The following is a 16,198-nucleotide window of genomic DNA, read 5'->3' on the forward strand; positions in this document are numbered from 1 at the left end:
TAATTCCCAAACACATTCAGCAAGTTTGTCAAATAACAGGAGACTTCAAGCTTAATATGAGTTGAACAAACATTTTTGACAAACATTTTCCAGATTACTAGGGTGACACTGAGATTCATCTGTGTATCTCACAATGTGACTTTTTGTGCTTCTTTTTAGAAAGATATATTCTACTCTCCTTACCACAATTACTCTACAACTCCCAAGAAAGGTTCTCACCTGAACCATCAGTTTTCTGTTTATAGATCATGTCTTTACTTGTGTCTGAAAAAAAAATTGTGTCATCCTGAGCACAGAAGTCAATTCCAACAAAGTAGGAAGGGCTCCCTGTTACAGGTATGATCACATCTTCCTGGGTGGAGAGATTGAATGGAATCCCCCGCACTGCCAGCTGGGATGAAAACAGCAGGAACTGCTGCACAGCTGCAAAAGAAAAGATCACACACACTCTACTTATTCACAAGGTGAGACAATTGAGCATGAATTAACTGTAAAGCTATTTTCCTTTGGCAATACTAATAGCCTGGAAATAGAAGAAAGAAGAATGAGAAAATAGGAATTTAAATATACACAGACCTAAAAACTGAAGAAGAAAACCAAAACCCAACCCAGAATATTAGGTGATGTGGTCAGGTATTCCTCTTGCATTGTTACTGTGGTCCTAATACACCTTTACAGAAAACATTATCCCTATGGAAGCAGAAATCATGTTCTGTACTCACCTCTTTACAATCATCTATAAAAAAAAACCTCACAGGCTTTGTGGAGCCACCATATAGCCAGACCATATCTGAGCTAGCCAGATATATGCGTGGTCAAATAGTAAAACTATAGACAACATATCTGGCTTAATTTGCCAATAGATACACATGGTAAACCTCCCATCAGTGACAATTCTGCACTCAAACAGGAAGCAGTAGATTGCTCATGGAAGCACACAGCTCCAAAACTGAATCTCTTATTCTTACCGTATGTGTTCAAAGGGAGACGACCAACCTAATGTGCACACTACTGCACAGGAAAGCAGGCTTACATGTTCAAAATAATGCAAAATCTGCATATTAGCAAGCATCCATGCTTGATTTCAGGATTAAGAGCTTAAACATACAGCTGTCTACACATATTCCATATCTAACTCTCTTGAAATGCTCCTAAAAGGTGGTGAGCTTAAGTTGTTGTGGCTTGAAATGAACATCAGCAGATGTGATTACATTTAAAGCTGTCAACAAGAGTTGTGATGGAAAAACATGGACGTCCTTGGCATATTGAACCCACAAAGCTATTGAAGAGAGGAAGGATGTTCTAGAAATAACTCTAGAGCTAATGGAATAGTGCTATTTCCAACAATCATAAGGCATTTTCTTACCAACACAATGTCGTCCATCTACATGTAGATCAAAGCCCAGTATACATCTACAGCGATATCCTAGTCCACCATTATCTGTTTTGTGGCTGAGAACACAGATCTGTTCACATGCCCCATTGTTAATTCCACAAGGATTTCTTACTGGAAAATAATACAGACAGGATTATAACTTCATCTATTAACCTAATAGCATCATTATCTTGATTTTTCAGGATTTTTTCCAACATCCACAATAAATCACATGGACTCTGTGGGAATTACATCACATGGAAATCACACACCACCAGTTCTACCCTGGAATGTACCAAAATCACATCAGAGCTAACTGGCATTCAAGGTAATCATCTCTGTACAGAGATACTCAGTACACAGCACTGAGGCCATAATCTGGGCTATAGTTTTCTGCATATAGATCTACTTCAGAATTATATCTCACAGAATTCATTCACGCTGGTAGCCTTTTCCAACTGCACCCTCATTGCAGTGTTGAGGAAAAAAAGTCCCTAACACCAATACTGCTCATAAGCCCAAGTTTGACTCTTCCAAATATCAATACATTTAATAAGCACCCCCCCCCAAATGTTGCTTTTAACAGTTCATTCGCTACAGGAGCTGGATGAAACCACTGTGTGATAAAAACCAGTCCAGTTTTACAATACATATGTATGTATCGTAATTATTAGTTCTTCACAGCAAAATAACAGTCTCTTATCATTTTTACCAACTTTTGGTAAGATAGTTCCTAAACCTCGCTTAATAATCTACTTACTGTCTTACCATATGGCTGCCTGGCAGCATGGTAAACTGTCACTCCGTAAGGTCTCAGTGAAGACTGGTAGATCACTTGAGGGTTAGATTCTGAAAACTTGTTAGCTTTCACCACCGCCATTTTGGTCCAATCAGTGAAATAAACATTGTGTTCAAATAAAGTGATTCCATATGGATGCGGAATCAGTGAGCCTCCATGAGCTATCGTTCTCCTGTTATAAAGGCGATTTTAAAATTATTTACAAAATATTATCTAGAAAATAACTTTATTAACAGAGGAAAGGATACAGGATTATTAATTCATTCACTGGCTTTTGCTTCTACATAGAAGCTGCCAAAGTACAAATGAAAAAGACCAAATGAACTGAAGAGATGAAGCTAAATATACAGGGTACATAAACATAAAAGATGCAGCAGTGAAAACAGAGCAATCAAAAGTGTTAGCAATTTCCAAGAAAACACAGTGAGTAAAGACGACGACTCAAAAATGTACGAAAAGATTCATAATTACTGAGAGAAAATTAGAGAAGGAGGCCAAACAGAGGAAATCAAAGACATCTGTAGCAATTTGAAATATTCAAGAATTCTTGAATGTAAAAAATTTATGGCTGCAACAGCCACTGGCCAAAAATAAAATCCTATGTATGCAGTAAAAAACACCAACCAAAAACCAAAACACTTTTTTTGCCTTGAACTAATCACCCATGCAAAACCAAAGAAAACCAAATGCTAATAAATTGTATCTATTCTATGCAAGGTATTATGACAATATATTTCGGATAAATATTAGGAGATAGAGAGATACATTTAAGTCCTCACGCAATACATAACAATAACACTAGAATATTATTTTCATGGAGTCATAAAGGAAGGTCTACAAAATCAGATTAATTCTACAGCTCTGCTCTAACAGTTTCCCAGGTGATTTAGGTTCATGTGTAGGCATGCAAGTTGTGACACAAGTGGACAGTAAGCTTTATTTTAACATTCTTTGCAGACTATGCCATTGCCTCTTGCACAACATCTACAAGATTTTTGGTGTTGCTGTGAGTGATAAATTTTTATCTCCAAAAACCAGAGAGTTTACTAAACATATTCTTGTCTTACTAAACCCTGATGAAGGAGCAAAGATACCAGCATTATTTTTATAATTTTGTAAGTGAAAAAATGCACTGAGCAATAAACGCGTCAAAGGAGCAGAGGACTGTTTTTCAAGTCAATATGTAGGAGATATGCTAAAGGGGACAATTTTTTTCTTGTGCTTGAGTAACAGAGACTAATCACAGAAGCAGAGATAAGCAGGCTTCTAAACACTATACTATAAGACACAGTCCCATAAAACCTCAAGGACTCCTTTCTTGCATGCTGTGATATAGTTTCCCCAGCATCACAACAGGGTGAGTGATGACTTAATTTCTGACAGCAAAGATTTATAAAATATAAGAAGATAATGTAATGTAATGTATGTACTACTATGTAATACCCATTACACAAAGTGAGGCTTTGGAGTGGAATATTTCAAATACATTCATTCATTAAAAAGATGCAAAGAAATTATGATGGAAGACAATGTATATAATTCAAAAATAATGAAAAGCAAATGCTATAAAAATGTGTACTGTAGTGGTGGACTATAAAAAAGTACATTATAAAAGAAGTGCAATAGGTATTCAAGGTAGAAAAAGGACAAAGAATGATGGAGGAATTAAGGGTTGTCTAGAAGTAGCATGACATCATAGATATCAAGGTGCATCGCATTCATTAGGTTGTAATTTTCATCCTTTGTGTATCTCATTTTGTTAGACAAATCTTTCGTTGAACTAGACACAAAATAATCAGCGTATCTGTAACCTCCAAGGAATAATATTTCTCCTACCTTTGAAGCCCATCATAAGTTACAGTCTCAATGTAATCAAACCGGCTGTCAACCCAGTAAAGTCTCTTTGATACAATATCCAGAGTTATTCCAGCAGGCCAGCCTAATTTTGTTTTTATCAAATCCTGACGGTTTGTGCCATCCATGAAGGCCCTTTCCACTTTAGGATCACCAGACAGACTATCCCAGTCTGAGAAAAACAAATAACTATAAAGGGGGAAAAAAAAAAAAAAAAAAAAAAAAAAAAAAAAAAAGAGTCCCATGTTTCCTTGAGATTTTACAAAAAAATGACATTTTACATGGAATTTAAAACCAGCACCCTTTCAGGACAGAGCTTGATTCTCAGCTGGCATACTATGAAAACACACTTTATACCTCTTGCCCAAGAAGTAATTTGCATTTTCTTTTATAGAATGAATCTAGAAAGAAACATGTTTTTACCCAAAAGACCTCAGAAATACTGAGTTTCCTTAGTACAATACAGACTTAAGAAGTGCACTGCCAGAAATAAACCAGTGACAAATAGATGCATCATGAAAGCAGCACCCATCACTACAAGTTGCATGAAATTCCTCTTCCCATTCTCCAAGGATCCAAGTTTTCATGGCTCACATACATTTTTGAAGCCTGTTGGGCTGGGAGACACTAGCTTCCCTGGCTTCACTCCACCACTTTATTTAAGATAGTAGGAGATCTGTGGATGGTGTCACAACAGAAATCTTTCGGGATAACTTCTACTCTTCTGCAGGGCAATTCCACAGTTCCCCTGTTTTCAGAGCTGCTCATGCACATACAACTCTAGCCATAAAACAGATTCCACATACTGGGAATAAAAGCAGTGCACAGCCCTCCCATATAACAATTTAAGGTGTAGAATAGATTAGGATAGAATGTAAATGTTTAAAACATGTTATATGTGATTCTAAAATGACCACCCTAGCTATTTCTTAGTTCTCCTCCTTTTGCATGGGAATAAAGGAATTTCTGACATCTTTTACCATTACCTGACACATATCACTTACCCAACAGTTGGATCAAGTGCTATTCCTCTAGGATTTCCAAGATTTTCAGCAATAAGAGTCACACGGTTTGTTCCGTCCAAGTTAACCATATCTATTCTGTTCACACTGGTCTCGACCACGTATAGTTTATTGTTAACCCAATCCACCGCTAGATTTTCAGGTGTGTCAACTGAAACATTTAAAACTTCTTGGAAATCAGAGCCATCAATATTAATAGAAAAAACCTGAAAACAATACAAATATCATCAGTGCCCACATGATGTTTTGCAAATCACAAGACACATGGCACTTGTCCTTTATCATCACATTGAGCACAGATCCACAATTGGCCATTAGATCCAACCAAGTTAACCACTAAGCTATTCCTTAGCTTAGGTTTTTTTGCAGAAATTTGGAAAACAATGCAAAAACCACAGGAAGCTTGCCTTCAACCAGCATTTCGGCAAAATGGACAAGGTAACAGACTAAAACAGCCTTGTGCTTTAGCAAACATGACAAATTGCTGGATTAAAAAAAAACAGATGAGGAAAGTGAATCTTGCTTTCCTGGAATCTAGCAAAACCCAGTATTTTCCTTAATTGAAAAAACATGAACATACTTTAGCAAAGCTCTTGTCAGTGACAAGAAACAAGAGGGGGAGCTCTTACTGCACCAACCACTAAGGGGAAATTGCAAAGCAAAGAGAAAGCTCCCCGTCCTGACAGAAAGGAGAAGGCTCAGCATTGCTTCTGGTCTCCTTTATTTAAGGCTAATTTTAACAGCATCATGCTCAAGAAGAAATAGTGTTGTTATGTTACATGCAAGGTCACAGCTACATGAAGCAAACAGTATAAACACGATCATTTTATATATATAGTAATCATGTGATTATATCACTGGGTAATATGAAAAGCTAGGAACCATTATCCCTCTTTTTGGAACAATAGCATGAGGTTTGGAATGTATTTAAATGAAAATACAGATTACCACAAGTAAATATATGCAAGAAAAATAAGAGCTGAAATAGTATAGTTGTATAATTTTAAATATTCTTCAGGTCCAGGTAACAATAATCAAGCAAACCATTTAACTGTCTATTCTGTTCTTTGGAAACCTTGTTGGTGGAAGAGCTTATGGGCATTAGGTTATCAGGCAGTACACTAAATGAGATAAAGATGACAAAGAACACAACCCACGATTTTCTGGTTTAACTTACATCTTAATCTTAAAAAAAAAAAAAAAAGGGACAACCAAAACAAATCCCCTGATAATACTTTTATTTTAAGACAAGAGGTGGAAACAGGTGGAACTATGCATCGTATAAGAAAATTCTTAATGTCACTGTTTTCATCGGGGTATTCTAGCTAGGACTTAATTAGATTAATTAATCCTAATTAATTAATTAGGATTTAACTATATTGGGGCAGATAAAAAGACAGTCCTGGCCATCTGGGGTGTGCAGTGAAAAAACCCATATTACCTTTTGTTTATACCTTTTACAGAGATAGTATAAATCTCCTGTCTCATGAAATTTCAGATTTGACCCTGACTTAATTCAGCCATTGCAGTTGCAGTAATGGGAACCCACTGCAGTGAAAATAAAAATGCCAGAACTGTGAACAAGTCAAAAATTGTGCACACAAATCCTGTCCTACTTGACAGCCATGCAGTGTGCTTTCCAACAGAGCCAACACAGCACTGTAGTAGAAACTGTAGTTTACAGCTTATGTGTAGGTTCAGAATAACAACAGTGACACCAAATTGATCCATACATGGTGTCAGCAGGAGGCAGGCCATGGATTCTCCTTCACTCTGCATGACAATCAACATGGGGATGAAGATTGGGGAGTTTCAGCATTTGACCTAGGACTTTTTTTGTTTCAGTAAGTTATGCACAGAGAAAAAGAACAAGGGTGAAGTCCAACCCTCACAAGGGTCTCCAGACTGTTTTTAAAATTACTCTGTTTTACTGTATCTTGAAGCTAAAATATTGCCTCTTCAGAAAAAAAAAGTAACAAAATATTGTCTCATTACACAAAATACTGTCAATATTTGTTATCCAAGCTCAATTACAGTGCCATTTAAAGTATATGAAGAAATATTATTTTTATCATCTTGGAAAGCACACAGCTTTTACATTTTAAATTATCATGTTTCAAAAAATTACCAAGAAGAATTTGTTCAGTTTTGAAAGAATGTCTACTATTTCTCTTAATTAGTTTTTTGGACTCCATCTCGAGTAAAATTAAAAGTTGCTCAAGACATTCCCATATAATAGGATTCTTTGTTTAAAATGTCACATGTAATAGTATAGCTTGAAAAATGCAGTCATTAACATAAAACATTTCAAGGAGCTTTTTTGTTAGAAAACAAAAATACAGCCAGCTTCTGCTCTCAAAAATGAAGGCCTATCAACACATTCTGCCTCTTGCAGTTCTCTACTTCCACATACACAAAAATATATTATTCTTGAAATTTCTACCCACCTTATCTTGCACTGTATCAGTCCAAAAGATTCTGTGCAGGTGAAAGTGAAAGTCCACTCCAACTGCAACCCCACGATTCTGTGACTGCACCAAAGTACGAAAACTTCTTCCATGAAGATCTCCAATCAGTAAATCACGGCCATTGGAAAAAATAATTGATGCAACACCAGCTGAAAGCAGGGGTGACAAATATATGACTACTCTGAAGGCAAGCTATTTTGGCAAAAGGAAATTGAAATATATACATACTGGTTCATACACACTGGACACAAAGGTTTAATAGATGCTCAGACTACAATCTGTATAAATGTTTCTATGTGAGTACTAACTTGCTTTGATTTGCCTTTGGTTACTAGGCTTGGAGCAAAGCAGGCAGGAATATGTATTTAAAGCCCTACCAGGTAAAACTTTTACAAAATTCTTGTGCATTTAAACTCCAAGAGACTATTTCTACTCTTCCATTTCCTTGCTTTAGCTCTCTTAATCAAAGTATAAACTTTCTAAATATTTTTCTGCCCCACGAGATTCAGATATTCCTTGATTTTAGCAGGCAAGCCATGTTTCTTATCTTTTTATGTACTGCTCTATCCTATCCACCTTCTTCATTCTCTCATCTCATCAAAAATCTTTGCTGTACCTTACAATAGAAGAGAGATGCCAGCAAGTCTTTGAAGGAAAGCTCACTTTCAAAGTAGATGTCTGTTGAAAGGCTTGGTGTAAGTCCAACAAGAATATATTTAAGTCCAAAACCTATTCACCCTGCACATAAAACCCTCCCCAATAAAAGCAAAAATGAATCTAGGGAAACTGATTTAGAGCAGGTATGAAATTCCCCCATTAATAAGATAGAAAATCAACACTTTACAAACAACTCACTGCCCCAAAAGTCACACTAATTTGAATTGAAAGCTTCTTGTGAAAGATACAGAATTTTTCTGGAAACGGAACAATCTTTCCCAGTGCTGGCATATGCATGTCTTAATACAGTCAAGCATATTTCATTAGCTAAAAAAATTCCCTATTTTTTGAGGACATACTTAGAAAATTACAAGATGATGACTGCTCTGCAGACACAGCTGAAGAAAGAAGGAAGGGGGAGGGAACTGGCAAGTTCGTGCTTCTCTAAGAAGCAAGACTGATAATCAGCTATACCAAGCAGGGACTCCCATTCCCACTGAGTTCCTGCACGCAGGAACACCCGCCTCACACAAAAGCCTGTTAGGCTATTACATCTCCACAAAGAAGGGCTTCCCAGGGCCTGCTTTCAGAACAGAGCAGGAGGTGAACAACCAGGAGCAGCTGCCTACTGTTGATGGGGAACCACACTCTGAGGCAAGCATTCTTGCAGAGTTCAGACTCTGGGACACTAGAAGCCAGGAGCAGGGTTTCTCTCACAGGCAAGTGTTTGAGCTCAGCAAAACCATCTCGTTGCATGGCACAGTCCTTCTAGAAAAAGTGAGGTTTCCTGATTTCTTGATCCCACTGAGTTCCACAGAGAGCAGGTCAGGAAGCTGCCTCCCACAGGAGCAAGATTTTATATATTAAGGAGGGCTCTCGCAACGACCTCCCAACTCTGTGGAAGTCAGGAATGCTGAGAAAGCACAGGAGCCCAGAAAACATTGTTTTGAGGAGAAGCAGCCCTGATGAGGCAGTCAGCCCCACCAGCCTACAGGTGCCAGCAGATGCAGTCTCTTGATACTTGCTGATGTTCTGCATGCTGTCCTGACTGTAAGTCCTTAAGGCCAGAGTTAAGTTAAAAACACACACAGTTGTATGGCATAGCCATGCAAACTGCCCCATTTTATCTAGCTCTATCTATTAGTCCAACAACACCAAGATACTTGCACTGCTGCACACTAACCTGAAGTGTTGGCCCGACAATGCCGATGATGTTCTAGGAAATAACCTTCCACACAGTGGCACTGGTGATGTCCCACACGATCTTCACACAGCTGGTCACAGACACCCCACATTTTGCAGTCATCAAAATCTGTCAAGTGAATAAGGCATATTTATAAACAATTGCTTTGTATAAAAGGGATGTCATTATATTTGGGAAGCTGCAAGTTTGTCCTCTCTTCTTGCTTTATATCTGTCTGCAAAACTGTGGCATGGAAAAAGAGGTTTTGTATGTTTTTCCACAATGTTTCACTTATCTATTTCTGGATAACAAAACAACTGATATTTGCTGCCCAGGGACCTACCTGCGTCCCCGCCCCCCAAAAAAAACCCAACACCTGTCAGGAGAAGAGGAAAAATCATTGGAAGGGATGTCATTGTCTGCTTCCCACAATACAGAATATGTCTATGCAGTATTCTTCCTGCAACAGATCTGTACACTTTGTGCACACACACTCAGCTGGATTTAAGCCCCCTCTGAAGGAGAGCCCTACCTTTATGTTAGTGCAGTGCTCAAGCTAATAAGTGCTGCTAAAAGGCAGTGTTTATTAGCTCAGACTTGGTACCATGCTAAGAGGTGTCTGATTTCCAATTAAAAGCTGGCTGTGCACCAGAACCAGCTAGCAAAAAGTACAAAGAAGTTCACTTTGGCATGCAAGTTATCATATAGGTAGAGTCTGCAGCTAGGACGACCCAGCAAGTTCTCACAGATGTGCTCTACAAGCAATTTCCAGTGTTTCTGCAGAATCTTTTACTTCTAAAATTGTTAAATATTTAACTAGTCATCTTTTAAAAGCAAGGATTTTTAAAATTTGGATTTTTAAAAAAAATCAGATCTGAACACTGTCTGGTGTTTCATCCTATCTGTGGTTATTTAAAGCCCAGGAGATTTCTGACACTACTTAATACATGGTTTTGAGATTAGAAGTCTGACCTCCTTCACTTGAAAACCTGAGTAGAATCAGTACATTACATTGCTGGAAACTGGTAATCCTACTGTTAAGCCAAAAAAGGAGAAAATGAGATCTCAAATATTCTTTCTGCTGGAACTTCTGGTTTTAAACATTTATTAACACATAAGTGAAAATGAAATATTTCCTAGATAGTACATTTTAGTATTGAAAAAATGTTGTTCTCAGTAGCTTTCCAGCTTCCATATGTGTTAAAAACCTTCAGTATATAGTGAGCCAGAAGCAAACGAAGAGAAGACAAATTATGGTTTCAAAAAGTAATACACTTTGCTAACACTATACTTCCATTCTTCTGGCCTTAAACCAATAACACTGATTTAAACTAAGATCTGGAATTATACACTACTGACTGTGAGCCATTCCTCCATGACAAGTTTTGCTCCCACTACAAATATATGCCTAGATCTCAGCAAACCAAAATACATTGACTCAGATTTACAAGCCAGAATCAGATAGCTAGGTTTACAGGGCAGTCAAAGCACAACAGAAGACTCACTGAGACTGCACCAGGTTTGCAAATGTGTCCTTCATGTCTTCCCCACATAAAAGTGAAAGAACAGAGTAAATTTTGTGCCTGGAGTCAGTGCATCAATTCCTTCTCTCTATTAAGAGCAACCATGCTGTCATTGAAGCTTATACAGCCCTAGCCACCCAGTATGCTCAAAAATACAGAAATCTCGTTAGAGACTGAGCACCTGGAATACTTTTAATAGCACAAACACCATAACTTGGGTTGAAAACTCCTAACAGATATTTACCCAGTTTCTTTTACTAGGCAGTGCTAAACTTCATGATTCTGAAGTTACTCTGTTTCCAGTTACTGAGATAAATCATTTGTAGTACCAAGGGTTTGTGTTACCACATTACAGCAGCTACAGAACAGAAATGCAACACCAAAATACCTCGCTTACCTTTACATTCTTGCAAATATTCATTTTCATGTAAATAATGTATATGCTGAGATGCCATAGGAGATACAGCCATTCCATAGTGCAAATACAAAGCACCCTTTTCATTTTAAAGTACACTGTTCTACTGTCTTCATATACAGCCATTTCCAAAAAGTACCAAACACTTCAATATCATTAACTGTTTTTCCAGGCATACAACAATACACTTCCCTGAAGCAGAAACAAACTCTCCCCATCTAACCACTAAAAGACCTGTAAAACATTTGATAATAAAACAGCCATCCAAGAGTAAATATTTTTAAACATAATCACGCTCTCGCTATATCTTTAACGGTCTTATTGAAAGAGATCTTTACGATATCTCTCTGGTTTGTTTCTGTGTCAACATGCTGCCATTGTACTACTTAGATTTTTATTCTTTTGCTGACTCTTGAGATTTTCTATTTGCCTGTACATCCGCTTGTTTGGAACTTACCTTCCTGGAATCCAAACTTTCCCAATGAGCTATGAGAAGGTACTAAATATCTGCAATCACTGTACTTCACTTACCAATGCAAGTACGACTGTCATTGCTACTTATTGTATATCCTGCAGGGCAATAACACATCCCTCCTGATGGAGAAGAATGACAGCGATACTGGCAACTCAGAGCAGCGCAGTGTGATATGTCTAAAAAGGAAATAAAATAGTTCAGAAATACAATTACACGTATTACCAGTAGAACAGCTTTTTGCCTTAGTAACAGTCACAAAGCTATAGTCTTTTCTATGATGAGTCTACAAATTCAGGAACAGCTTCTTAAAACAAATCTGCACGAGAAATTATGTCTAAAGTTCCACGAAATCACATATGCTTACATACATGCAGGCAAGGAAATGGAAGACAGAAGGTAAGCTATTGTTTATAATAGGTTTTTAGAACGGAGTTAAAGGATAAGCATCAATCTTATATGAACCACCACTGGTAAGTGCCATGTAAAAAGCTGCACAGAAGAAGCCATCTGCAATGCACCATACCTTTCTCTGGTTCCACAAGACCTACTTGTGAACAAAACATCCTCGAGCTCCATCTATTGGCACATAACCTCATCATGTACTCTTTTATGCAGAAAAAAACCTATTACATTATATTAAGAAGAATATGTATATTACTCCAATATATTAGAATATATTGGTTGGATTGTGTCTATGGAGAAACTCTTCTTTATCTTTTTCTTCTCTCCCTCTTTCTTCTTTTTTCCTTCACCACTTCTCCCTTTCCTTGTACTACTACCTAATAAACAATTCAGTGATAGGTGATCAAATTATGATTGTAAAGCACTTGCTGACTCCCACCTCCTTCCTTTTGCTCAATTTCTTCTGTTAAATGCCTTGCTTTGCAGCTCACATCTGATGTTACTACTAAACCACTCAGCAAAGCAAGAGACGCTTTTTACAATAAGGTTTAATTTCCTATTATTTTTTCTGTCCTCCTATTCCAAACGGCATGATTTTAGTAATAGGGATTTTCCTCTTCCTAGAAATTAGAAATGTAAGATACCCTGGTCCTGATTCTCAGAGGCAATCAATGTTCATAAGAGTGAAATTAACAGGAACTATGCATGCTCATTGCCTTCAACAGAGAAAACCTGGTATACCACTAACTGGAGAACCAGACATCCCAGGTGAAAAGATATTTTTGAAAACGCTAAGTGACTTAGCCAAGGCTCAGGATACACTAATTCAGTCCTGTGTTTTGATCAGTACACAACATTCCTTCTTACTTATAAAAAGGGGAAAACACAGATATTTAAACAAAAAAGGCATATAGCACACCTTTCCCTGCCTTCTTGAATACACTTTAGGATATGGAGAGTGAGTTAAAATCCTTATTTGTGAAACTTCCTGTATGGATTTACAAAAGAAATGGTCTATTTGCAGCATATATACCTCTTTCAGACCATCCAGTTAGAACAGTGCCAACAGAAATAGTGAGCTTCCAAAATTTCAGCGTTATTTAGGAGACAAAAGGTGAATGTAAAAAGATATCGATGCTGATGTTTCTGCTATTCTGCATATGCTTTTGATTCTAATACATACTGCAATGTCTGCCCGCAGTGATGTTAGTTTCATCTTCTCCCGCAGGGCAGTCTGCAGCCCCATCACACACCTTCCCAATTGGAATGCAATGCCCTGATCCAGGGCAGGCCCACTCTCCCGGGTAGCATTCATGGCGACCACTTTCTATGGAAAAGAAAAACAAGAATAATTGAGGAGTATGTTTCAAATAATACTTAGAATTTCTTCCCTAACAGCTTCCCAAAGCATCTCTATCCTTCATTATTCAGTTTCTGGTTCTTGTACACAGCTGGGAAAGACTATAAAAGAAACATCATCTATACTTCCTTGTCATGCTTTCTTTTACCCTCAAAGTACAATGCAAACAATATTTGTGCAGACACATGAATCCTTTTAGTTTTCTGTGTTGTTAGAAACAGCAAAACCATTTAGCTGTAGACTAACTGGTGCACCAGAAATAGAACTATAGCTTTTTGGTTTCAAAACACACAAAGGCTGTCTGGATAAAGAGAATAATGCTCATCATAGAAAAGGCCAATGAAAGAGAAAAAAGCCCACACTTTCATTCATTAAAATTTCTGTTTCTCTCATGACAAATCTTGCCAGGAACTGAGTTATTTTCATTTTCAACCAATTGATTTTGCTTATGAGGAGCTTCATGTCTCTTAACAGATGACCTGAAAAATCTCCACAGGAAAAAAAGACAAAAGAGGTCAGAGATGATGTAAAGAAAAAAAGATATTGCTATATGCTAAACTTAGTTTGCATGATACTCAGTATCACAGCAATAACTCTCACACACACAATAAAAAATATTGCATAAGTTAAAAAAAAAGAAACAGCTGAAGATGGAATTCTAAGGTTTTCACAGAATTAAAATGGATTCAGAACATCTTGATGGGTCAAAATTTCATAGAAGTAGCTTAGTGAGGTCTTCCTCTGAAAATGTCATCATTAGAAGTTAGCATTAGTATATACCGCATCCTCTTTCGTCTTCATTGTCTTCACAATCATCATCTCCATCACATATCCAGCTCTGATGAATGCAACGGCCACTTGGGCAAGTGAAGAAGTTGCCTCTACAAGTTGTGTAAGCTAAGGAAAGAAACATGAGAAAATGAAACTACTCTAAGTGACTAAAAGGTTAGAAATAGTAATATTGTCTCATAGATGAACAGTCATTTATAATCTCTCCTGAAAAACTGAGCCAGTTCCATACCTTGTATATATTGTAAACACTGCTGTTTTGCTCTGGTTTTAGGTATGAACTTTATTTTAGAATACTCTGGTTCTTTACAGAAATGAAAGGGAAGGCTAAATTTCTCAATTAATTGTGCAACTAGATGCAGAGCACCTTATTAACAAGGTTCCTGAAGGTGGACATGACAAGGAAATGATACTCAAGACATCAGGAGGTAAAACATTTGTATGGCTTGTACTCAGGGAAACAGTAAAAAAAAACCAATGGACATTTAAGCATCAAAGCCCTCCATGGTTGGGAAGCATTCCCTGCTAAGAGTTCAGAAACATTTATGGGTCCTCCAAAGGACAAACATTGCCAAAGACATAAAAAAGAAATATTTGGGGGGGGGGGGGGGGGATGGAGCTGGAATCATAGTGAAGTCCTTTGTAGGATAGAGCAACTAAATGGCAACATGTGGCCTTCCTGCAATGCAGAATATAAAACTAACTTAGATCCTATAAATAGTGGGGGACCTTTTTAAATATATAACTCACACAAGTGATAACAGCCATGATTCTGGCTGGAGATGCAATACTTTGGGATACCCTGATCATGAAGAAAAGAATGAGCAAGAAAGTTCCAGAAACGGAACAGTCGAAACGGAACATCTAAAGGACAACTATCTGTACAGTTATCTGTCTGTAAAGTTGTACATTATAGTCACTGGGAATAATTCTAGAATATTCATTCCATCTATTGGAAAATAAAAATGCGGAAAAGAGCCAAACAAATTTGGACAAAACACAATAGCATGCTGTATCTAACTGAGATTTCAAAATGAAGGAATTATCTTTCAGGTCATGCAGAAATGAAGAAAATTACACCACCATGAAGTAAAACTATGTGTGTTAAGAAGCAAACTGTCACTGAATCCGGCAAATTCAAATAGTAACCACACACCCAGGCACTTAGCAGCAAAGACAACCTGAAAAAAGTCTGTCAAAGCAGCACTGCAATTTTCATCTTTCTATTAAACAAAGTCCTCGTAGAACAGTGGCTAGCTTTTGATGGCTGTATAGCCAAGTAATCTACTTCCTGCTATCTGCTTGAACGAGTTCTTAGTAAAATAGTTAAAGCAAGTGGAAAAAAACCCCCAAAACATCATACTGCAAGAGTTTTCATCACTCCTATCTCCACAGTCATCATCATGGTCACAGACAAAGGCTCGTGGGATGCATTCTCCATTAGCACACTGAAACTGCGTACTGGTACATCCATGTGCTGAAAGAGATTTTAGCACAGAAAGACATACAGAAAATCTGTCAGAAAACTACAGCCTTTAACTTTAAAAGAGGGTCTATAAAGCATATTTGTTTGGGATCACTCTGCATGTGGTACTTACTGCAATTAGCTTCATCGGAAGAATCTCTGCAATCAACTTTGCCATCACATCGCTGGCTTGCATTAAAGCATGCTCCATTTGCACATGATAACTGTTCACATCTTGGGTAGTCTACAATACGAAATCCTTCAGTATTAGCGTGAATGTTAAGACTATAGAGTATAATGAGTCATATATATCCAGTGTCAACAGAATATCTTGATTTATAGGAAAACAAAAAAGGAATACAAAACTTCCCATACTGCTACTGACAAACAATCCATTTATCTAGTATACTA

At 37.4% G+C, this 16,198-nt stretch overlaps 1 protein-coding gene across 1 annotated transcript in view; it reads right to left on the reverse strand.

The window, feature by feature from the left end:
- LRP2 (LDL receptor related protein 2) overlaps positions 1-16,198 on the reverse strand; it is a 133,270-nt gene that overhangs the window by 84,526 nt on the left and 32,546 nt on the right. The window contains exons 5-16 of the mRNA XM_072874134.1: positions 15,921-16,031; positions 15,686-15,799; positions 14,314-14,430; positions 13,357-13,500; positions 11,828-11,947; positions 9,359-9,487; positions 7,498-7,667; positions 5,033-5,256; positions 4,011-4,217; positions 2,144-2,346; positions 1,367-1,507; positions 220-423 (exon numbers count right to left, since the gene is read on the reverse strand). Coding sequence (XP_072730235.1) covers positions 220-423; positions 1,367-1,507; positions 2,144-2,346; positions 4,011-4,217; positions 5,033-5,256; positions 7,498-7,667; positions 9,359-9,487; positions 11,828-11,947; positions 13,357-13,500; positions 14,314-14,430; positions 15,686-15,799; positions 15,921-16,031 — 1,884 coding nt within the window. The remainder of the gene's footprint in view (positions 1-219; positions 424-1,366; positions 1,508-2,143; positions 2,347-4,010; positions 4,218-5,032; positions 5,257-7,497; positions 7,668-9,358; positions 9,488-11,827; positions 11,948-13,356; positions 13,501-14,313; positions 14,431-15,685; positions 15,800-15,920; positions 16,032-16,198) is intronic.

Source organism: Ciconia boyciana, chromosome 10, assembly GCF_034638445.1.
Source record: "Ciconia boyciana chromosome 10, ASM3463844v1, whole genome shotgun sequence".
Taxonomy (NCBI): Eukaryota; Metazoa; Chordata; class Aves; order Ciconiiformes; family Ciconiidae; genus Ciconia; species Ciconia boyciana.